At 35.3% G+C, this 20,729-nt stretch overlaps 1 protein-coding gene across 1 annotated transcript in view; it reads right to left on the bottom strand.

The window, feature by feature from the left end:
• The window catches only part of DNAJC10 (DnaJ heat shock protein family (Hsp40) member C10), a 62,192-nt gene that overhangs the window by 27,865 nt on the left and 13,598 nt on the right, over positions 1-20,729 (bottom strand). The window contains exons 8-13 of the mRNA XM_004032915.5: positions 20,239-20,316; positions 18,799-18,842; positions 14,937-15,074; positions 10,846-10,935; positions 9,878-9,991; positions 7,530-7,644 (exon numbers count right to left, since the gene is read on the bottom strand). Coding sequence (XP_004032963.1) covers positions 7,530-7,644; positions 9,878-9,991; positions 10,846-10,935; positions 14,937-15,074; positions 18,799-18,842; positions 20,239-20,316 — 579 coding nt within the window. The remainder of the gene's footprint in view (positions 1-7,529; positions 7,645-9,877; positions 9,992-10,845; positions 10,936-14,936; positions 15,075-18,798; positions 18,843-20,238; positions 20,317-20,729) is intronic.

The following is a 20,729-nucleotide window of genomic DNA, read 5'->3' as shown; positions in this document are numbered from 1 at the left end:
TCAAACACAATACAGTCCTGCATAATGACATTTCAGGCAATGGTGGACCACATATATGATGGGGTCCCATAAGATTATAATGGAGCTGAAACATTCCTATGGCTCAGTGATGGTGTGGCTGTTGTAACTCTGTAGTGCAACACATTACCCCTTTTCTATGTTTAGATACATTTAGATACACAAACTCTTACCGCTGTGTTACAGTTGCTTATGGTATTCAGTACATTGTAACACATACAGATGTAGCCTAGGAGCAATAGGCTATACTGTATAGCGTAGATGTGTAGTGGACTATACCATCTAGTTTTTTTTAAGTACACTCTCTGATGTTTGTACAAGGATGAAATCACCTAATGACACATTTCTCAGAAGACGTCTCTGTCGTTGACACATGGCAATATATTCAAATTGAGGCTGTGTTATTTTCCTCCAAACCTGCTCCTTTTCTCACCATCCTTATCTTGGCAATAACATAATTATCCACTAGGTGCCTAAATATAATTCCCCAGAGTGAGCCTTGACTTCTTTCTCTGCCCTGTATCATAATAATTCTATCCATTCCATCTCTTACCATTTCCAACCCATTGCTACTGCCTGAACTCAGTCTGGCCTTCTGCAATAACCTAGCCAGTGTTTCTTCACCCAGTCTTCCTTAACTAATCCATTTTCTACATTGCTACCACAGTCCACTTACATTGAACGGTACGATCACTCAACTGCAATTTCGTCAAGTCAGAAACACAGGTATTATTTTTGACTCTCTCTCTCTTGACCTCCCACACATCTCATCAGTCACCAAGTAATACTGACTTTGCATTCTTGGTCTTTTACAAATCTACTTCTCTTCATCTCTGTTACTATCAGAGAAGCTAGCTACCATATTGAGAGCAGCCCTACAAAGGCCCACATGATGAGGAACTGAGGCCTCTGCCAACAGCCAGTGAGGAACTTAGGCCTCCTGACATATGAGGCCTCCTGACAATCACAAAAGTAAGCTTGGAACCAGACCCTGTAGCCAGTCTAGCCTTCAGATGACCATAGCCCTTGCATATTTTGAATGCAACCTCATGAGAAAATCCGTGTCTGGAACTACCCAGCTAAACTTTTCTCAGATTCCTGACCACCAAAAACTGTGAATTAATACATGTTTGTTTTAAACCACTGAGTTTTGGGGTAATTTACTACTAAGCAATAAACAATAAATACTCTCCACTGCAAACACTTTTAAAAACTTGTCCATAAAATCAAATTCACACATAACAATATTAACTTTAAATGTAAATGGACTAAATGCTCCAATTAAAAGACACAGACTGGCAAATTGGATAAAGAGTCAAGACCCATCAGTGTGCTGTATTCAGGAAACCCATCTCACATGCAGAGACACACACAGGCTCAAAATAAAAGGATGGAGGAAGATCTACCAAGCAAATGGAAAACAAAAAAAGGCAGGGGTTGCAATCCTAGTCTCTCATAAAACAGACTTTAAACCAACAAAGATCAAAAGAGACAAAGAAGGCCATTACATAATGGTAAAGGGATCAATTCAACAAGAAGAGCTAACTATCCTAAATATATATGCACCCAATACAGGAGCACCCAGATTCATAAAGCAAGTCCTGAGTGACTACAAAGAGACTGAGACTCCCACACATTAATAATGGGAGACTTTAACACCCCACTGTCAACATTAGACAGATCAACGAGACAGAAAGTCAACAAGGATACCCAGGAATTGAACTCAGCTCTGCACTAAGCAGACCTAATAGACATCTACAGAACTCTCCACCCAAAATCAACAGAATATACACTTTTTTCAGCACCACACCACACCTATTCCAAAATTGACCACACCCTTGGAAGTAAAGCTCTCCTCAGCAAATGTAAAAGAACAGAAATGATAACAAACTATCTCTCAGACCACAGTGCAATCAAACTAGAACTCAGGATTAAGAATCTCACTCAAAACCGCTCAACTACATGGAAACTGAACAACCTGCTCCTGAATGACTACTGGGTACATAACGAAATGAAGGCAGAAATAAAGATGTTCTTTGAAACCAACGAGAACAAAGACACAACATACCACAATCTCTGGGATGCATTCAAAGCAGTGTGTACAGGGAAATTTATAGCGCTAAATGCCCACAAGAGAAAGCAGGGAAGATCCAAAACTGACACCCTAACATCACAATTAAAAGAACTAGAAAAGCAAGAGCAAACACATTCAAAAGCTAGCAGAAAGAGGAGCTGGTTTTTTGAAAGGATCAACAAAATTGATAGACCGCTAGCAAGACTAATAAGGAAAAAAAGAGAGAAGAATCAAATAGATGCAATAAAAAATGATAAAGGGGATATCACCACCGATCCCACAGAAATACAAACTGCCATCAGAGAATACTACAAACACCTCTACGCAAATAAACTAGAAAATCTAGAAGAAATGGATAAATTCCTTGACACATACACTATCCCAAGACTAAACCAGGAAGAAGTTGAATCTCTGAATAGACCAATAACAGGAGCTGAAATTGTGGCAATAATCAATAGCTTACCAAACAAAAAGAGTCCAGGACCAGATGGATTCACAGCCGAATTCTACCAGAGGTACAAGGAGGAAGTGGTACCATTCCTTCTGAAACTATTCCAATCAATAGAAAAAGAGGGAATCCTCCCTAACTCATTTTATGAGGCCAGCATCATCCTGATACCAAAGCCGGGCAGAGACACAACCAAAAGAGAATTTTAGACCAATATCCTTGATGAACATTGATGCAAAAATCCTCAATAAAATACTGGCAAACTGAATCCAGCAGCACATCAAAAAGCTTATCCACCATGATCAAGTGGGCTTCGTCCCTGGGATGCAAGGCTGGTTCAATATATGCAAATCAATAAATGTAATCCAGCATATAAACAGAACCAAAGACAAAAACCACATGATTATCTCAATAGATGCAGAAAAGGCCTTTGACAAAATTCAACAACCCTTCATGCTAAAAACTCTCAATAAATTAGGTATTGATGGGACGTATCTCAAAATAATAAGAGCTATTCATGACAAACCCACAGCCAATATCATACTGAATGGGCAAAAACTGGAAGCATTCCCTTTGAAAACTGGCACAAGACAGGGATGCCCTCTCTCACCACTCCTATTCAACATAGTGTTGGAAGTTCTGGCCAGGGAAATTAGGCAGGAGAAGGAAATAAAGGGTATTCAATTAGGAAAAGAGGAAGTCAAATTGTCCCTGTTTGCAGACGACATGATTGTATATCTAGAAAACCACACTGTCTCAGCCCAAAATCTCCTTAAGCTGATAAGCAACTTCAGCAAAGTCTCAGATACAAAATCAATGTACAAAAATCACAAGCATTCTTATACACCAACAGACAAACAGAGCCAAATCATGAGTGAACTCCCATTCACAATTGCTTCAGAGAATAAAATACCTAGGATTCCAACTTACAAGGGATGTGAGGGACCTCTTCAAGGAGAACTACAAACCACTGCTCAAGGAAATAAAAGAGGATACAAACAAATGGAAGAACATTCCACGCTCATGGGTAGGAAGAATCAATATTGTGACAATGGCCATACAGCCCAAGGTAATTTACGGATTCAATGCCATCCCCATCAAGCTACCAAGGACTTTTTTCACAGAATTGGAAAAAACTACTTTAAAGTTCATATGGAACCAAAAAAGAGCCCGCATTGCCAAGTCAATCCTAAGCCAAAAGAACAAAGCTGGAGGCATCACACTACCTGACTTCAAACTATACTACAAGGCTACAATAACCAAAACAGCATGGTACTGGTACCAAAACAGAGATATAGATCAATGGAACAGAACACAGCCCTCAGAAATAAAACCACATATGTACAACTATCTGATCTTTGACAAACCTGAGAAAAACAAGCAATGGGGAAAGGATTCCCTATTTAATAAATGGTGCTGGAAAAACTGGCTAGCCATATGTAGAAAGCTGAAACTGGATCCCTTCCTTACACCTTATACAAAAATTAATTCAAGATGGATTAAAGACTTAAACATTAGACCTAAAACCATAAAAACCCTAGAAGAAAACCTAGACATTACCATTCAGGACATAGGCTTGGGCAAGGACTTCATGTCTAAAACACCAAAAGCAATAGCAACAAAAGCCAAAATTGACAAATGGGATCTAATTAAACTAAAGAGCTTCTGCACAGCAAAAGAAACTACCATCAGAGTGAACAGGCAACCTAAAGAATGGGAGAAAATTTTCGCAACCCACTCATCTGAGAAAGGGCTAATATCCAGAATCTACAATGAACTCACACAAATTTACAAGAAAAAAACAAACAACCCCATCAAAAAGTGGGCGAAGGACACGAACAGACACTTCTCAAAAGAAGACATTTATGCAGCCAAAAAACACATGAAAAAATGCTCATCATCACTGGCCATCAGAGAAATGCAAATCAAAACCACAATGAGATACCATCTTACACCAGTTAGAATGGCAATCATTAAAAAGTCAGGAAACAACAGGTGCTGGAGAGGATGTGGAGAAATAGGAACACTTTTACACTGTTGGTGGGACTGTAAACTAGTTCAACCATTGTGGAAGTCAGTGTGGCGATTCCTCAGGGATCTAGAACTAGAAATACCATTTGACCCAGCCATCCCATTACTGGGTATATACCCAAAGGACTATAAATCATGCTGCTACAAAGACATATGCACGCGTATGTTTATTGCGGCATTATTCACAATAGCAAAGACTTGGAACCAACCCAAATGTCCAACAATGATAGACTGGATTAAGAAAATGTGGCACATATACACCATGGAATACTATGCAGCCATAAAAAATGATGAGTTCATGTCCTTTGTAGGGACATGGATGAAATTGGAAATCATCATTCTCAGTAAACTATCGCAAGGACAAAAAACCAAACACCGCATGTTCTCACTCATAGGTGGGAACTGAACAATGAGAACACATGGACACAGGAAGGGAACATCACACTCTGGGTACTGTTGTGGGGTGGGGGGAGTGGGGAGACATAGCATGGGGAGATATACCTAATGCTAGATGACGAGTTAGTGGGTGCAGCGCACCAGCATGGCACATGTATACATATGTAATTAACCTGCACATTGTGCACATGTACCCTAAAACTTAAAGTATAATAATAAATTAAAAAAAAATTCAAATTAAAAAAACTTGTCCATAAAAAAAAAATAAAAATGTGTTCATTTACTTGTCTGTTTTCCCTAATAGTCCACAATGCTCTTTGTATTAGAGATTACTAAGTATAGTTCACATTTTTTCCTATTCCTCAGTACTGTACCTGGTACATGCAGATGCTCAATAACTATTTTAATCCAAAGAAACAATGTAAGTTCTATTACAAAGTTAGTAAGAGCACATAAAAGGAAGTGCTTGGAGATTCATAATATATTTCCCAGGGAAGAAGCTGCTTTAAGTTTTGAAAGGCAATTTGGAGTTTGCTAAATATTCTGTGGAACAGGAAGGAGTGATTACAATGCAGGAGGAAAAATCGTGTGAAGGCACAAAGGAGTGAAAGAACATGGCATTCACAAACATCCAAAGGTAGCTGGAGCTAAGACTATCTGGAGGGGCAGCAGTGGCAATTAAGACTGGAAAACTGGCAGAGCCAGACTGTGAACATACCCTATCCACTTAACAAACATTTCCTGGGTTCTTATTATGTGCCAGACACCATTCTAGGTGCTGGAGATAGAGCAGTGAGCAAAACAGATGAGATTACTGCTTCTATGCTAAGGAATCTGAAGCTTATGCTATAAGAAATAAGGAAAGTCAAGGCAGAAAAGTGACACAAGAATGGGTAATAACTGCAAACAAAACAAGGAATTGATTTTAAGGAAGAAAGGCTAGGAGATAAGCAATCCTCCCAGAGGATAATACTATCATAGATGAAGGAGATGATGGGCCTGAAACAAAGCAGTAAGCACAGAGAAGAGAAGAGGGGGGGTCTGAGAACTATTTCAGAGATAAAAAAGAGTATTATTCCATTATTAAAACTTAGTCATTTCTAGCACTTTTAGTGCATGGTATAGTTTAACGGCTATAAGCCTAGGTTTTGGAGTCAGACAAATTTGGATTCAAAATCTACCATGGCTAGTTTCTAGTTGTCTGTCATTGGGCAAGTTACTTAACCTTTCTGAGTCTCCATTTTCTCCTTCACTGGGCTGTTGTAAAGATAAAAATGAATCACGTATGCAAGGCTTCTGGCAGAATGTCTGACTTGTAGACAGCAGTGAATAAACAGTAGTTACTGTGAGGGTTATCTTACCCCAAAGTTCCTCCAGCCTAGAGGTCTCACTTCTTTTCCCCTATAGTTGCTTGGGGAAATTGAGCACTTTATGCTCAATTCAAATACCACTTCTTGACCTTTACTATGCAGAAGTCTATTTGATCTTGTTGTCGTTAATATACAATGACCATTAAAGTATTTTTTTTTTTTTTTTTTTTTTTTGAGACGGAGTCTCACTCTGTCACCCAGGCTGGAGTGCAGTGGCGCGATCTCGGCTCACTGCAAGCTCCGCCTCCCGGGTTCACGCCATTCTCCTGCCTCAGCCTCCCGCGTAGCTGGGACTACAGGCGCCCGCCACCACGCCCGGCTAATTTTTTGTATTTTTTAGTAGAGACGGGGTTTCACTGTGTTAGCCAGGATGGTCTCGATCTCCTGACCTCGTGATCCGCCCGCCTCGGCCTCCCAAAGTGCTGGGATTACAGGCGTGAGCCACCGCGCCCGGCCCATTAATAAAGTATTTTTTATGTTTTCTTATGGATCTCCCTCCTCCGTTCCCTGCTACACTATTTTAAACTTCTTGAAGGAGTTCATGTCTTACAAATTTATATCCTCAACATTGAAAGCAGTGCTAGGTGCTAATGGGCATTTCATCGGTATCTGTTGTTCACTTAACTGCATGGTAGTTGGTAGTCTGTGTGTTTCTTTTGCTGTATTTGACCTCTTTCAGGACAAGGACTCTGCTGTAGTCCAAACTCTTGGAATTGAGACTGCACTCACATGAATGCAGAGCTAAAGTCCCAAATAAGCTGAAATAAAATTATAAATGCAAGAAAGATAACAAGGCAGTTAATGGAGAAGTCTGGAAGTCTAGTGGGAGAAAAATCCAAAAGAATGTTTGGAAATTGCCTATAATGGCTGAGATGATACACATGGCAAGCTGGAATATAAACTGCAGGTGTTGCTTACTTTTGCAAACAAGCAGGACTTAAATTTCTCACTAGCTTGACTTATCACCAGAAATCCTGATCAAAATACTGAATAGAGAAAAGGCATTTATGTTAAAAAGAAGGGTAAAGAGAATAAAGTGACTACATATAATTCAAAATATCTGTCCTCATATTTACTGAGAAAAGTTATTTACAGTAAGCATGTCCGTACAAAATAAGTTTAAAAAGCACAATTAGAAAACTTCTATTTGAAAATGAAGCTAAGTTTTTTTTATCCTTTTTTCCATTCTTACCATGATGAATTTCATATTCTTTGGTTCCTTGTCCTTTAAATACTGCTAGAGACGGCTGAAAAACATACAGATTACTACAGATGTCTGGTGCAGAGGAACAGTCAAACCTGCCAACCTAAAGGAGAAAAAGGTCAAATTTGATAAAAACACTGTCTTACCCATTTGATTTGTAAATATTCATGATAATCCAAAAATGGCATTGCCCTAATGACACAGTTTTTAAACAGAAGCTAACAGGCTATGAAAATAAGAGACAGAAATAATTCATTTACATTTAATACTAAGACTCAATTTAGTTAAAAAATGTTTCCTAGAGAGTTAAAAAAAACCTGAGGAATTCTCAAGAAAATATGAAGTTATTCCAGAAACCTACTTTTTGAAGATGTAGAGAATGTTTATATAATCTTGAGACAGAGGAGAGATCACTTTCAGAAGCAGAAATAATGAAGAAAAAAGTGATGTTTTCAAAGAGTGTGAAAAAGAAGAGCGTAAGCACAACAGCCAAATCTAAACCGGGAACAAATTTGTGGCATTTAGGACAGAAGATCCATTAAGAAACAAGAAGGGCCAGGCGCATTGGCTCATGCCTATAATCCCAGCACTTGGGGAGGCTGAGGTAGCTGAATCGCCTGAGGTCAGGAGTTTGAGATCAGCCTGACCAATAGGGTGAAACCACGTCTCTACTAAAAATACAAAAATTAGCCAGGCGTGGTGGCTTGCACCTGTAGTCCCAGCTACTTGGGAGGTTGAGGCAGCAGAACTGCTTGAATCCGGGAGGCGGAGGTTGCAGGGAGCCGAGATTGCACCACTGCACTCCAGCCTGGCTGACAGAGTGACACTACATTGCATTAAAAAAAAAGAAAAAAAAACCAAAAAGCTGGACAAACATCCCATCAGAAAAAAGAAAATGGGCCACAGATATAAAGAGAAAATTAACTAGAGAACAATTATGATTTGTTAATAATCATGACAAAGTATTTTTTCCCCAACCAGTTGAAAGCAATTAAATTAAAGTGAATATTGTTAACATATCACTTGTGGCCTATCGGAATTGTGAAGATTATAAAGAATGATAGTACCACGGTGGGCACAGCGTGGAGAAATCGCCACTCACGTGCTGTCAGTGAGATTATAAACTGATAAAACTTTCTGGAGGACTCTAGTAATGAGAATAAAAACCATTTAAGAAAACATAACCTTGAGTTGAAAATTTCCCATGTGGCCAGGTGTGGTGGCTCACGCCTGTAATCCCAGCACTTTGGGAGGCTGAGGTGGGTGGATCACCTGAGGTCAGGAGTCCGAGGCCAGCTTGGCCAACATGGAGAAATCCAGTCTCTGTTAAAAGTACAAAAATTAGCCGGACTTGGTGGCATGTGCCTGTAGTCCCAGCTACTCTGGAGGGAATCACTGGAACCCAGAATCACTTGAACCCATGAGGCTGAGGTTGCAGTGAGTCAAGAGCACGCCACTGCACTCCAGCCTGGGTGACAGAATGACTCTGTCTCAAAAGAAAAGAGAAGAAAATTTCCCATATTAAAGACAAGTTCTGCATCGTTTGATATAAAAAATAAAGGAAACAACATAAAATCAGTAAGAGAGGATTTCCTAAACAATTATGGCATAACCATATAGTAAGCCGCTATGTAGCCTTTAGGGAATAAGGAGGATATACATGTGTACATGGATATAGAGATTTTATATCCATATAAATATATATGCATTTTTACAGGTCTGTGAAAAAGTTTATGATATTGTTGTATGACAGAAGTTAAAAAAAAAGCATATAGTGAATCCATTTTGATTAAAACACAGACATATAAATTTACACGTGTATATTACAATGGCCATTACAGTATGTATGCATGTGCACACATATACATATGCCTACATATGCATATGGGCACTCACAAAATGTTTAAATGGTTATATAGAGTAAATACATACCAGGGTTATGGACAATGTTAAGAGTATGGGTGATTTTTTTAGATAATTGCTTTATTTTTGTACTTATTTATTGTCCTGATTTTTAAACAATGACCAAGCATTACTTATATAAAGAAATAAGAATTTAAAAAATGGAAAGATAACCTCCTACAGTATGCATTCCAGAAAAATTGTATGATACAGGTTTATCAAATGCCAAAATAAGTGAAAATTAACCACTTTCAGATTACATATAAACTTTTAATAAAAAAGAGGAAAAGAAAGCACAAACCAAGACTAAAAGCACTTACAGGCTTCTTATAATTTCAAATAAGAGTTTTTATGTTATTTAAAATTTAATTATATGTATTAAATTAACAACAAAGTACACCAGCAGAAGGCTAGGCAGAATACATTTTTCTTACTTGAATATGATCATTTTTAAGTAGAGTTTTTAGTTTTTTCAGCTCAGGATCATTTGAATTTTCATTTTTTCCAAAATGAAAAAATAACAGCCACCGATGATGAGCCAAACGATCCTTAAAAGTGATAAAGAAAACAAAATGTCAGAGATGGGAAATTCTAAGGGTTCTAATCTTCATTTCTACGACTTGAAGTTAGTTTTAGCTCCCCTACCCATTATTTCAAAATACTGTCTAAAATTCGGACCCACTCATTCTCTTATTTTGTAGTTTACTTAGAATAATGCTATGTAAAATAAAGAAATATTACAGGAGGGTTAGTCACTAAATTATAAAATCTTAAAGTAGATGACTGCCAAAAACAAATACATGATTTTAACAGCATATAGCTAAAAAGTTGGGTGGCAAAGTTGTCAGCTTTTTCAGGCTTAGCACATAAGATCTGGTAGTGATACAGACTTCAAAAGATCTGTGGTTAGGAAGTATTTCGTTTTGTGCAAAAGTAACTGTGGTTTTTGCCACTACTTTCAAATGGCAAAAACTGCAATTACTTTTGCACCAACCTAACAGGAAAAAAAACTGATTCTACCACAAGCAATATTTCTCAGCATTCTATCCATAAACTGAATACTTCTTCTTAGTAATCAATATAATCCGTTCTGTAAGCAAGAACAAAAAGTTATGAATCAGATCCAAAGTTGCTCTGATTAAAATTCTGCCTTTTCTGATGTTCCTTTTGAAGCCCACCTTCAGGACTGAGTAGGTTTTCCAGAACTACAGATCCATCCTGAATTGGCAACACCAGATCTCCAATTAGAATTTAACCTACAATTGACTAATATATAATCCTTTGAAACTGCTACTTTCAATTCTCTCTAGAGATGAATAAAACAAATGCTAATTTTAAAATGTTAAGACTTGAAATGTTACGAACATTCATTGCTACTTATCATTATTAATAAAAACATTACCTCTAGCGTGTTTGCCGAAAGTAGTTCAAAATCTGGAAGATTATGTATTACTTCCAAATATATTTCTTTAGCATCCAATGAGTTGAGAAACTAGAAAAAGAAAATCACATTGTAATCTTTTTGAATAAATATTCATTATATTTGATATCTTTTGTTTTTTCAATTTCCAATGTAGTACTTTTAGGAAAATGATTATAGAAGGTAAATAGTTTTTCAAACAATTCCAAATGTCTTTTTTCAAAAAAAGTGTATTTTGGCAATTATCAAAAATATTATATAACTAAGCTGTTTCTTAAATAGTGATATACAATAAATTCCATTATAAGATGTTGCATTAACTGGAATTTTCAATTAACTATGATGTGTATTCTATAAAAATGCTCAGAATAATCCTGAGTGACCTCCCAATCATCAAGAAAAACCACATTATCTTTAGCTTAATTTTAATGCTAACCATGTTTTACAGAATGCCAATGTTTTACACATTCACTTAAGAATTTTTATAACACTAGAAGGAAGAATAACAGACTATCAAAGACACTTCATTCCCCAACCAATAATTAAGATTAATTAAGAGGAACTTAGAAGTGGAAAATTGGAATGGACTTTTGCTCATTATAGAGGTTTTCATCTAAAAACCAAACCACTTAGGAGTTTTTAGAGTAAAATACAATGATACAGATCTTATCTTAAACTTGTTTTCGGCCCAAGTCTCTTATTTAAAACACAAATGAGTATAAAAGGCCCTTCTAACAAATCTTCTTTATTTGTCAATATTTTATCCTCAGCATATTTTGTCATTATAACTCTCTCTCTCTGCTGGTCTGATTCTCTCAATGAAGCAGCTGTTATTATAAAGAATGCAGCAATGGTTACATCAAGAAAATGTATATGAAAGTTGACAAAACAGAGTTTAAGATATGTCTTTAATTATGAACCATCTATGTTTAACAGTTTAAGTATTACTTGAAAGATCTAAAATTCACTAAAAACTTGTACGAACAATCATGGAATCCACAGCTTAATCATGCTAGACATGAGAACAAACATATGGCTAAAAATAATAGGTACAACATAAGAATAAAAATTCAGGTTTTTTTCCTAAGATTCTTTTCTTAAAACTGAATATATATGTGTATATATATATATGAGATACATATGTATATACATATATAGAGATACATATGTATATACATATATGAGATATATATGTATATACATATATATGAGATATATATCGTATATATCTCATATATAAATATATGAGATATTATATATATAAATATATATATAAATATATATCAGATATATACGATATATATATATATCATAAACATTCTTAGAGGTCTATATGAAATAGTTCCTGCTATCAAAGAGCTTAAAATGCCATAACAAATCTTTCACGCCTCAGTTCTACATCTTATTCACTTTAGTCCTATTCACTATGAAGACTTTTACTAAAATGCCTATTACACAGCCTATATAAACTTGCAGTGCTTAATCTACTAGAATCTCATTATAAACCTGTTTCTGTTAGAGGAGAATTTGTTAGTTACACCTATAAAGGACTGCTGTCTTATCTAGCCTCTGAATTCCACCTACCAGATATATTTAGCTGGCATACTGTTTTCTATTTTTTAAAACCTGAATGCGGCCGGGTGCGGTGGCTCACACCTGTAATCCCAGCACTTTGGGAGGCCAAGGCCGGCAGATCACAAGGTCAGGAGATCGAGACCATCCCAGCTAACACGGTGAAACCCCGTCTCTACTAAAAATACAAAAAATTAGCTGGGCGTGGTGGCGTGCGCCTGTAGTCCCAGCTACTCGGGAGGCTGAGGCAGGAGAATGGTGTGAACCCGGGAGGTGGAGCTTGCAGTGAGTGGAGACCGCACCACTGCACTCCAGCCTGGGCAACAGAACAAGACTCTGTTTCAAAAAAAAAAAACCTGACTGCTTCTGGGGAGGGACAAGTAGTGTTTAATTCACCACTCCCTGTTATTACATTTCCAGAGTCACTCATTTCTGTTTCCTGTCTCAGACAGCCTTTGACCTTGTAATTTTCTATCATGAAGCCCAGAGATTATAATACTCAAGGCAAGAGGCTCTATTGTTGGACAGGGTGTAGGCAATCCTTGTTGACTGATGGCACAGAATAAGCTAGTACAACTTTTCCGGAGGGCAATCTGGCAATACCAATTGAGTTTAAAATGGCCACAGTGCTCCCATTCTAAACAGATAACTGAAAAAATGCACAAGGATAAAGATACAAGATTGCTCATTACAACATTGCTTATCATCTTGAGAAAGTAGAAACACACACCAAGAAAGAACTGATTAAACTAAGTATGTCACATCTAGTCAGTGACTTACCATCCAGGGATCATTAATTACTTCAAGGATAATGTATACATATTCATTTATAAAATGATAAAGTATGCATATAAAATGTACATTTTTTAAATAAAGCATATTCCTGATACAGAGTGAAAAAACTAGATTACAAAATAGAATCTACTATATAATCCCATTTATGAAAAATTACGTATCTGTATCCATCCATCCATTTGATGTGTATAAACACATTTTAAAGATAAAGCCATAGATTTTCTTGATGAATTGGTTATAAGGTATGAGAAAAAGAGAAATCAAGAATAACTCCAGGGCATTTGGCTTGAATAATAAAGGACAGAGTTTTCATCAAATAATATGGGAAAAAACTGGATGAAGCAGATTTATGGAGGGATATTGGGAATATGGTTATAGGCATTTAACTTTGAGACACTGACTAATATCCTAGGGAAGATATTGAATGAGCAGTGATATGTATGTATGTACACACACACATATACATACACAAGCACACACACACATCCACACATATATGTATAGGTGCATGTGTATAATACATCTGGAGTGGAGAACAGAGGTGTGAGTCACAGGTATAAACTAGAGAATTGCTGGCACAAAGTCGTAATTGCATATATATTTCAGTAGAGATCTGGATGGGTATTTACCAAGATTTGATGATGGCTGTCTATTAGTGATTTGGTTTTAGGGAATTTTGCATCTTCTTTTATAGCTCTGTGCCATATATGAATTTCTGAAATGAGTATATGTTATCTTTATCAACATCTAAAAAAGCAGAATTAAAGTACAGAGGGAAAACTAAGGGAGATTTGTCTTATCAGAGTCCTTACTTTCTTTTGGGATTCCGCAGTGACCCATCCAATATCCCACTATTTATCTTAGCTCCTTGACAACTAGATTGAGCTTCAGTTTCCTCACTCAAACTTAAGGAGGTATACCACATTACAAGATGTCAAAACTGAGTTTACACCAGAATCCCACGGGGTGCTTTAGAAAAATACTTAGGCCCCAGCCAAAACTACCACTGATCTATATTTTTAACATTAGAAAATAAACAATTAGGTTGGGTGCGGTGACTCACGCCTGTAATCCCAGCTCTCTGGGAGGCTGAGGTGGGCGGATCATCTGAGGTCAGGAGTTCAAGACCAGCCTGGCCAACATGGCGAAACCCCGTCTCTACTAAAAGTACAAAAATTAGCCAGGCATGATGGCAGGCGCCTGTAATCCCAGGTACTCAGGAGGCTGAGGCAGAAGAATCACTTGAACCCAGGAGGCAGAGGTTGCACCGAGCCAAGATTGCGCCACTGCACTACAGCCTGGGCGACAAGAGTGAGATTCCATCTCAAAAAAAACAAAATAAACAATTAAATAGAAAACAATGAAAACTCATGGTATAAATGCTCTTTCGTATAACCTAGGAATGTACTCCATACTTTTGGGGTTTAAAAATATAATGGTTTTAAATGTAAGGTAATTTTAAATGTAAAGATGTAATGACTTTAAATGAAATGTAATCGTCAGTTTAAAAATAATCCTTAAATTTTATAATTTGAAGCATGTATTAAAAAGAATCTCAGAAATTAAGTATGTGTTCTAAATAAGGGTTCCACAATCAGACAATATAAATTGTTCATTTCTTTGCTCACTGCTTACAAAAATAATGTATTATTTTTGAGGGTGTTTGCACATTATATGTAAAGAAATTAGTTTAAAGTGATTCATACCAAAATACTGTTTTTCTCTTTGTTATTTAAAGTGGCTCCAGGAGGAAAATAAGCAGTAGTACTTGTTGTAATATCTAAGCTTTTACAAAGGTTATCCTGGGTGGCACAGTCCATCCATCCTACATTAACAAGACCATCCTAAAATGGAAAGAAACAAAAAACAAACCATGTTGTAAATGGGAGGCAAAAAGTTAAAGGGATTTAGAGCTTTACTTAGCTAAAAACACAATTTTTCTACCATAAAATTAAAACTTCATGCCTTAGTTCTACAGCAAAGTTAAAATGTAGATTTCTAATATTATAAATTACTTAATAAATTTAGAAATATTAAGTGCAAAAAATTGTACTTAGTAACTTGAGAAATGGTTTTTCCCTAATAGTAGAAATCTACTTTTTATAATTCTTTCTACGAATCCACAAAAAACGACATTTACAATTTTTATAGAAAGTGAGCTGTCCAATAGTCTTTCAGGTTAAAGAAAATAAACCAAACTACTGTTTAAGATTTGTCATTGTGGCTATCCTTTTAGTAATTATACAGTTTATGAGACATTCTCTGTATGTGTCTACAATGTGCATTTAAATTAGTATCTTCCCAGTTTTCATCTACAGTGGCTAAGCTAATCCTTTAGTGGGTTCCAAAAATCCTGTACGAAAAGTACATTTCTCATAATCTTAAGTTACTGAAAAAAATTTCTGCACTGGGCAAGTTAGTAAACAAATAGAGTTCTAACATACATTCAACTGGGATCTCGGAAAGATAAGGGAGAATGAGACAGAAACAAAAAGTGAAATACCAGCTGACAGGTTTCCACAACTGATGAAAGATATTAACCTACAGTGATCAAGAAGTCCAGTTAATCTCAATCAGAATAAATAAGAAACTCAAGACCTATGTATATCATAATGAAACTTCAGAAAATTACAAACAATTAAAAGCTAAGAAAGAATAGATCTTGATCTAGGTGGTGTTACATGGGAGCATATATATGTAAAAATTAAGTTGTACACTTAAGATGTATTCACTTTACTGCATTTAAGACAGAACTTAGAAAAAAACATATTTGATTAAAATATATAACAGCAAAGTTTCAGAGGTAGTAAAATAATTTCTGTTTAGTACTCTTGCGTTAGGTAGCAAATGAGTAAGTCAGGATACATGTACAAAATTTCTAGGGTACCCATTAAATGAACAATAAAAGGATGGGTAACCAAAGAGCTAGTAGAGATGGGAAATGAAATTTTAAAAATCACTTGCTTAATCCAAAAGAAGCAAAAAGGAAAGAAAAAAGGACTATAAAACAGGTAGGACAAATATAAAACTAACAAGATGGTAAGCATAGGGCCAAATATATCAAGAATAACATTAAATGTAAATGGACTAAGATAAAAAATAGCAACTAGATAAATACAAAACCTAATTACATGCTGATTGCAGGCAATAAATATAAGGATACAGTAAGGGTGACAGTAAAAAATGGAAAAATGCCAACATTAAACAAAAGAAAGCTGGTGTAGCTATATTAGTATCAGTCAAGGTAGACTTGGAGGCAAAAGGCACGAAAGGAGATAAAGAGGGTTATTTCATCAGGTTAGAGATTCAAATCACCAAGAAAACATACAATTCTAAATTAATATCCATCTAATAACAAAGCATCAAAATAGATAATAAAAATTGACAGAAACAAAGGAAATAGAAATATCCACAAAGTAGTGGAGGATATTAAGACACTCTCTCAGTTATTGATAGAATAGGCAGGCAATAAAATTATTAAGATCTAGAGGATCTGATTAACATAGCTAACAAATTGGACCCAACTGATTTTATAGAAATGTGTACCTGTGAATTACAGGATTCATTTTCAAATGCATATGAAACATTTATAAAAATTTACCATATGTTGGGCCATGAAACAAGGCTTAACAACTTAAAAAAACTGATTCCATGTTCATTATCCACAGTAGAATCAAGCTAGCCAAAAATAACAAAATTACTTTTAAAAATACCCTTTATGATTAGGAACAAAAAATATAGAATCTGTGATTCAAAGAGAAATAAAAATGGAAGATTAAAAAATATTTTGAACTGATAATTAAAATACTATATATATATATCAAAATAGAAGATGTACCTAAAGCTGTAGTCACTAATTTATAATCTAAATTCATATATTAGAAAGGAAAGCCTAAGATCAATGAACTAATCATTCAAGAACAGCAAATTAAATCATAAAAAAGTAGAGGGAAGGAAATACAGTACTTAAGTCAATGAAATCAAGAAACTGGCAGTAAAAAAAAAAATCAATAAAGCTAAAACTTGAGACTTTGAAAAGACTTATAAAGCTTAAAAAACCTCTCCTTGGACAGAATAAGAATAAAAACAGAGATGAGACACACACACAAAATATGATCAGAAAGTAAGAAAGAACATCACTATAGATACTACAGATATAAAAAAATAGGATATTATGTACAATTTTATAGCAATACATACACATTTGCTTCAAAGAACGAAGTCTTAGAAAAACAGAATTTACCAAATAGAGGAAGTAGAAAATCAATCAATCAATCTATCTATCTATCTATCTATCTAATCTATCTATCTATCTATCTGAGAGAGATTGGAGAAAAGTCTATAAATATGGATTCAAAGACAACTTCAGGCACAGATGGTTTTCTGATAAATTCTACGAAAAAAAAAAAAAATTGAGAAAGAAATAACACCAGTTGTACAGAAACTGTTTCCAAAGAAGAGAAAAAGAGAGAATACTTTCCAACACATTTAAAGGCCAGCCTAACTTTGATGCTAAAAGTGCACAGACTTTACTGGAAAGGAAAAATATAGGCCAATCACTCTGATCACCAAATATTAAAAAAAAAATAAAGATACTAATGCTCAGTCCTTACCCTCAAATATTTTGATTTAATTGATCTGGGGGACATGGTTTTTTTTTTTTTATTATTTTTAAAAGCTCCTCAGGTGATTCTAATGTGTAGTGCTGAAAAACTAAAGGCCTAGGCATAGGGTGAAATAAGGAAAGGGAATGAAACAAAAGCATACTAAGTTAGTGATTTTAATATCAAATAAAACAGATTTTGTGTAAACAAATCCATAATGCACAAAGAGAAATAAATAGCCGCCAAAGGATATAATGATCATACTGCTGCCAACAATATAATGTCAAAATATGTAAAGGAAGAACTGACAGAAATATAAGAAATAGATAAATCAATGATGGATGGTAGAGATTTTAATACATCCCTCTTAGAAATTATAGATCATGTAGTCCAAAAACAAATAACATGATTAATAAATCTGATCTAATAAATGTAATATTACACCTAACATATATTACACCTAACATAACATTATTATATTCAAGCTCACAAAGAATTTCCAAAATTTTCAAAACTGACAATTTGTGTGGCTTTGTCAAGCCACAAAGCCACAAAGCCACAAAGGGTATTTCAATGGTGTTAAAAAATCAACATCACTCAGGCTACTTCCCAGCCATAACATGAGAGCTATATACATTTAAAAATGACTAAAAAAGAAAACAACAAAAGATAAAGTTGGGAAATGACAAAAACACTAACATGTAACTTCAGTTGAAGAGGAACTTATAAATTACAGAATACTTAAAAAGTAAATGACACCTAGAACTGATACCACGTTAAAATTTATTGAACGTAACTAATTATTCAGGAAAAAACACATAGCTATGAATACAGTCATCAGAAAATAAGATTACAAATAGGTGAGTTAAATGTTCAAGAAATAAGGGAAGAAAATGTTTCAAATCAATTTCTAAACATGTTTCTTTACATGGTGATATAGTTTTACAAAATGATTGATGCTTACCAACATGCCACTAAGCCTGAGTCGTGTCTGTGAAGTCAAACAATCTGGGGACAAAAAAACCTTATGAGGCAGTTTTACCTTTATTAAGCCTAATGAAAATACTTGCATTTGCCTTTCCCCCAAATTACCATGTTCATTCGAAGGCAATTAATTGAGCTGGACTCCATTGATAGATACGGAAATCCTTCTACACACACACACACACACACACACACACACACACACACACACACACTCCCTCGCTCCCTCTCTCTTTCTTTCATTCTCTCCCTTTAATTTCTACGATGTCTAGCTACAGAGAAAAAGTAATTTTCTCTCTTCAGGTTAATATTCTCAATCTCTCCTCCTATCAACAATCCATTTTATCCAAGAGATCTCAAAATTGAGGGGAAATAAAATGTAATAGATATTTGATAAAAGTATATAAAGGATCCTCAAAATACAATAAAATCTTTAAATAGTGCCTTCACTATTTTTATGAAAGTTCTGCAAATATGAACACTAGAATACAATGAGAGAAGATTTAGAAGAAAGAGAGCTATAGCATCACAGAGCCTACAAAGACAGGGAGAAGCAATTTACCTGAGGCGAGAAGTAAAAGAATCTCAGAGAATGTAAGAACTTTTGTTCATGTGTGGATGAACAGAAATTTGGGCAATAGGCCAAAATGAGACAAAATCCCTTGGTGATTAGTTAAGTTTAAGGCTGACGTTTTGCTGAAGGCAGTGTCTTCCTAGCATAGGCCTTACAGGATGGGGTAATGGGTTGATTTTAGTTACAAGGCAGTACCTTTTCAATATAGCAGCATGAAGGCTGAGAGATGAAATGTGGGGAGAAGACTCATGTTGGGATTAAATACATGCAAATACATTGAGTTATAATATTTTGTTGTCTTAGACCAATTTTTAACCAACCACATTGCTTGAACACAGTTTACAGTTTATGGCTTGCTACGCAGAGTACTGAATTTTCAACTTAATTTATTCAAGGAAAGGTTCCTAGAAGAAGCTGTCATCTTCAAATATATAATTGTATGAGGCAAATCTATGTATGTTTGAGAGATATATATAAGCATGAAGCAAAGTCCATATTTTCAAAAAATTATTATTTTGGGAGGGGTTAGAGCTGTAAACAACTAGTTATTTTTGCAAATTGTCAAATAACATCTGTGGCTATCTGAAGGTACAATTTATCATGAGTCTAAGCTGAAAAACTGGTCCACTGAACATAAAAACATAAAGGATACATCAAAAAATGAATAATAACCTCATGTGTAAAATAATGAAAAAGGCAAATATTCATTAAGTAAAAAAATTGTAATCTTGGGCATAAATTGTAGTTTCTAGTACTTAATAATCAATTACAGTAGCATACTTAAAACTGTCACCAAAAATTTAAATGTCATGTTCTCATTCGAACAAAATTAAAAAATAGTATTACCTCCTCCTTTTGAACAAAAAGTGATCAGCCAGCCAATACCAGCAGCAAAAGCAGTTTGTATGGAGTTGACAAAATTTCCTTAAAAAAAGAAGAAAAGCAAATTCTGATCACCTATTACTCCTTTACTAATGGAAACAGTCTTCTAAGTAATTTTTCCTTTCTAATCTCACCCTCTTCTAATCCACTCTGAGTTTTACCAGTTATCTTTCCAAAGATACTCTTGAGTATGACAAATTCCTTCAATGGCTCTCCAATTTTTTCATCATATAAAACCTAAATTCATTATTTCATTAAGAAAAAAACTCAAATTGGCAAGTTAGGCCCCTGTGACTTGAGCTTTGTCTACCTATTTAGCCAGCTATATTATATTTCCCCACACCACCTGACCCAATTATTGATCTTTTTGTCAGATTCATGAAGTATTGCCAGTTCCCCAAATACACAGTGATCTCCTAAGGCTTCCTATTCATTTTCATGACAGATTGGATATG

The sequence above is a fragment of the Gorilla gorilla genome, chromosome 11, assembly GCF_029281585.2.
Source record: "Gorilla gorilla gorilla isolate KB3781 chromosome 11, NHGRI_mGorGor1-v2.1_pri, whole genome shotgun sequence".
Taxonomy (NCBI): Eukaryota; Metazoa; Chordata; class Mammalia; order Primates; family Hominidae; genus Gorilla; species Gorilla gorilla.
The sequence above is the reverse complement of the archived record's forward strand: the minus strand, read 5'-3'. Positions and strand labels throughout refer to the sequence as shown.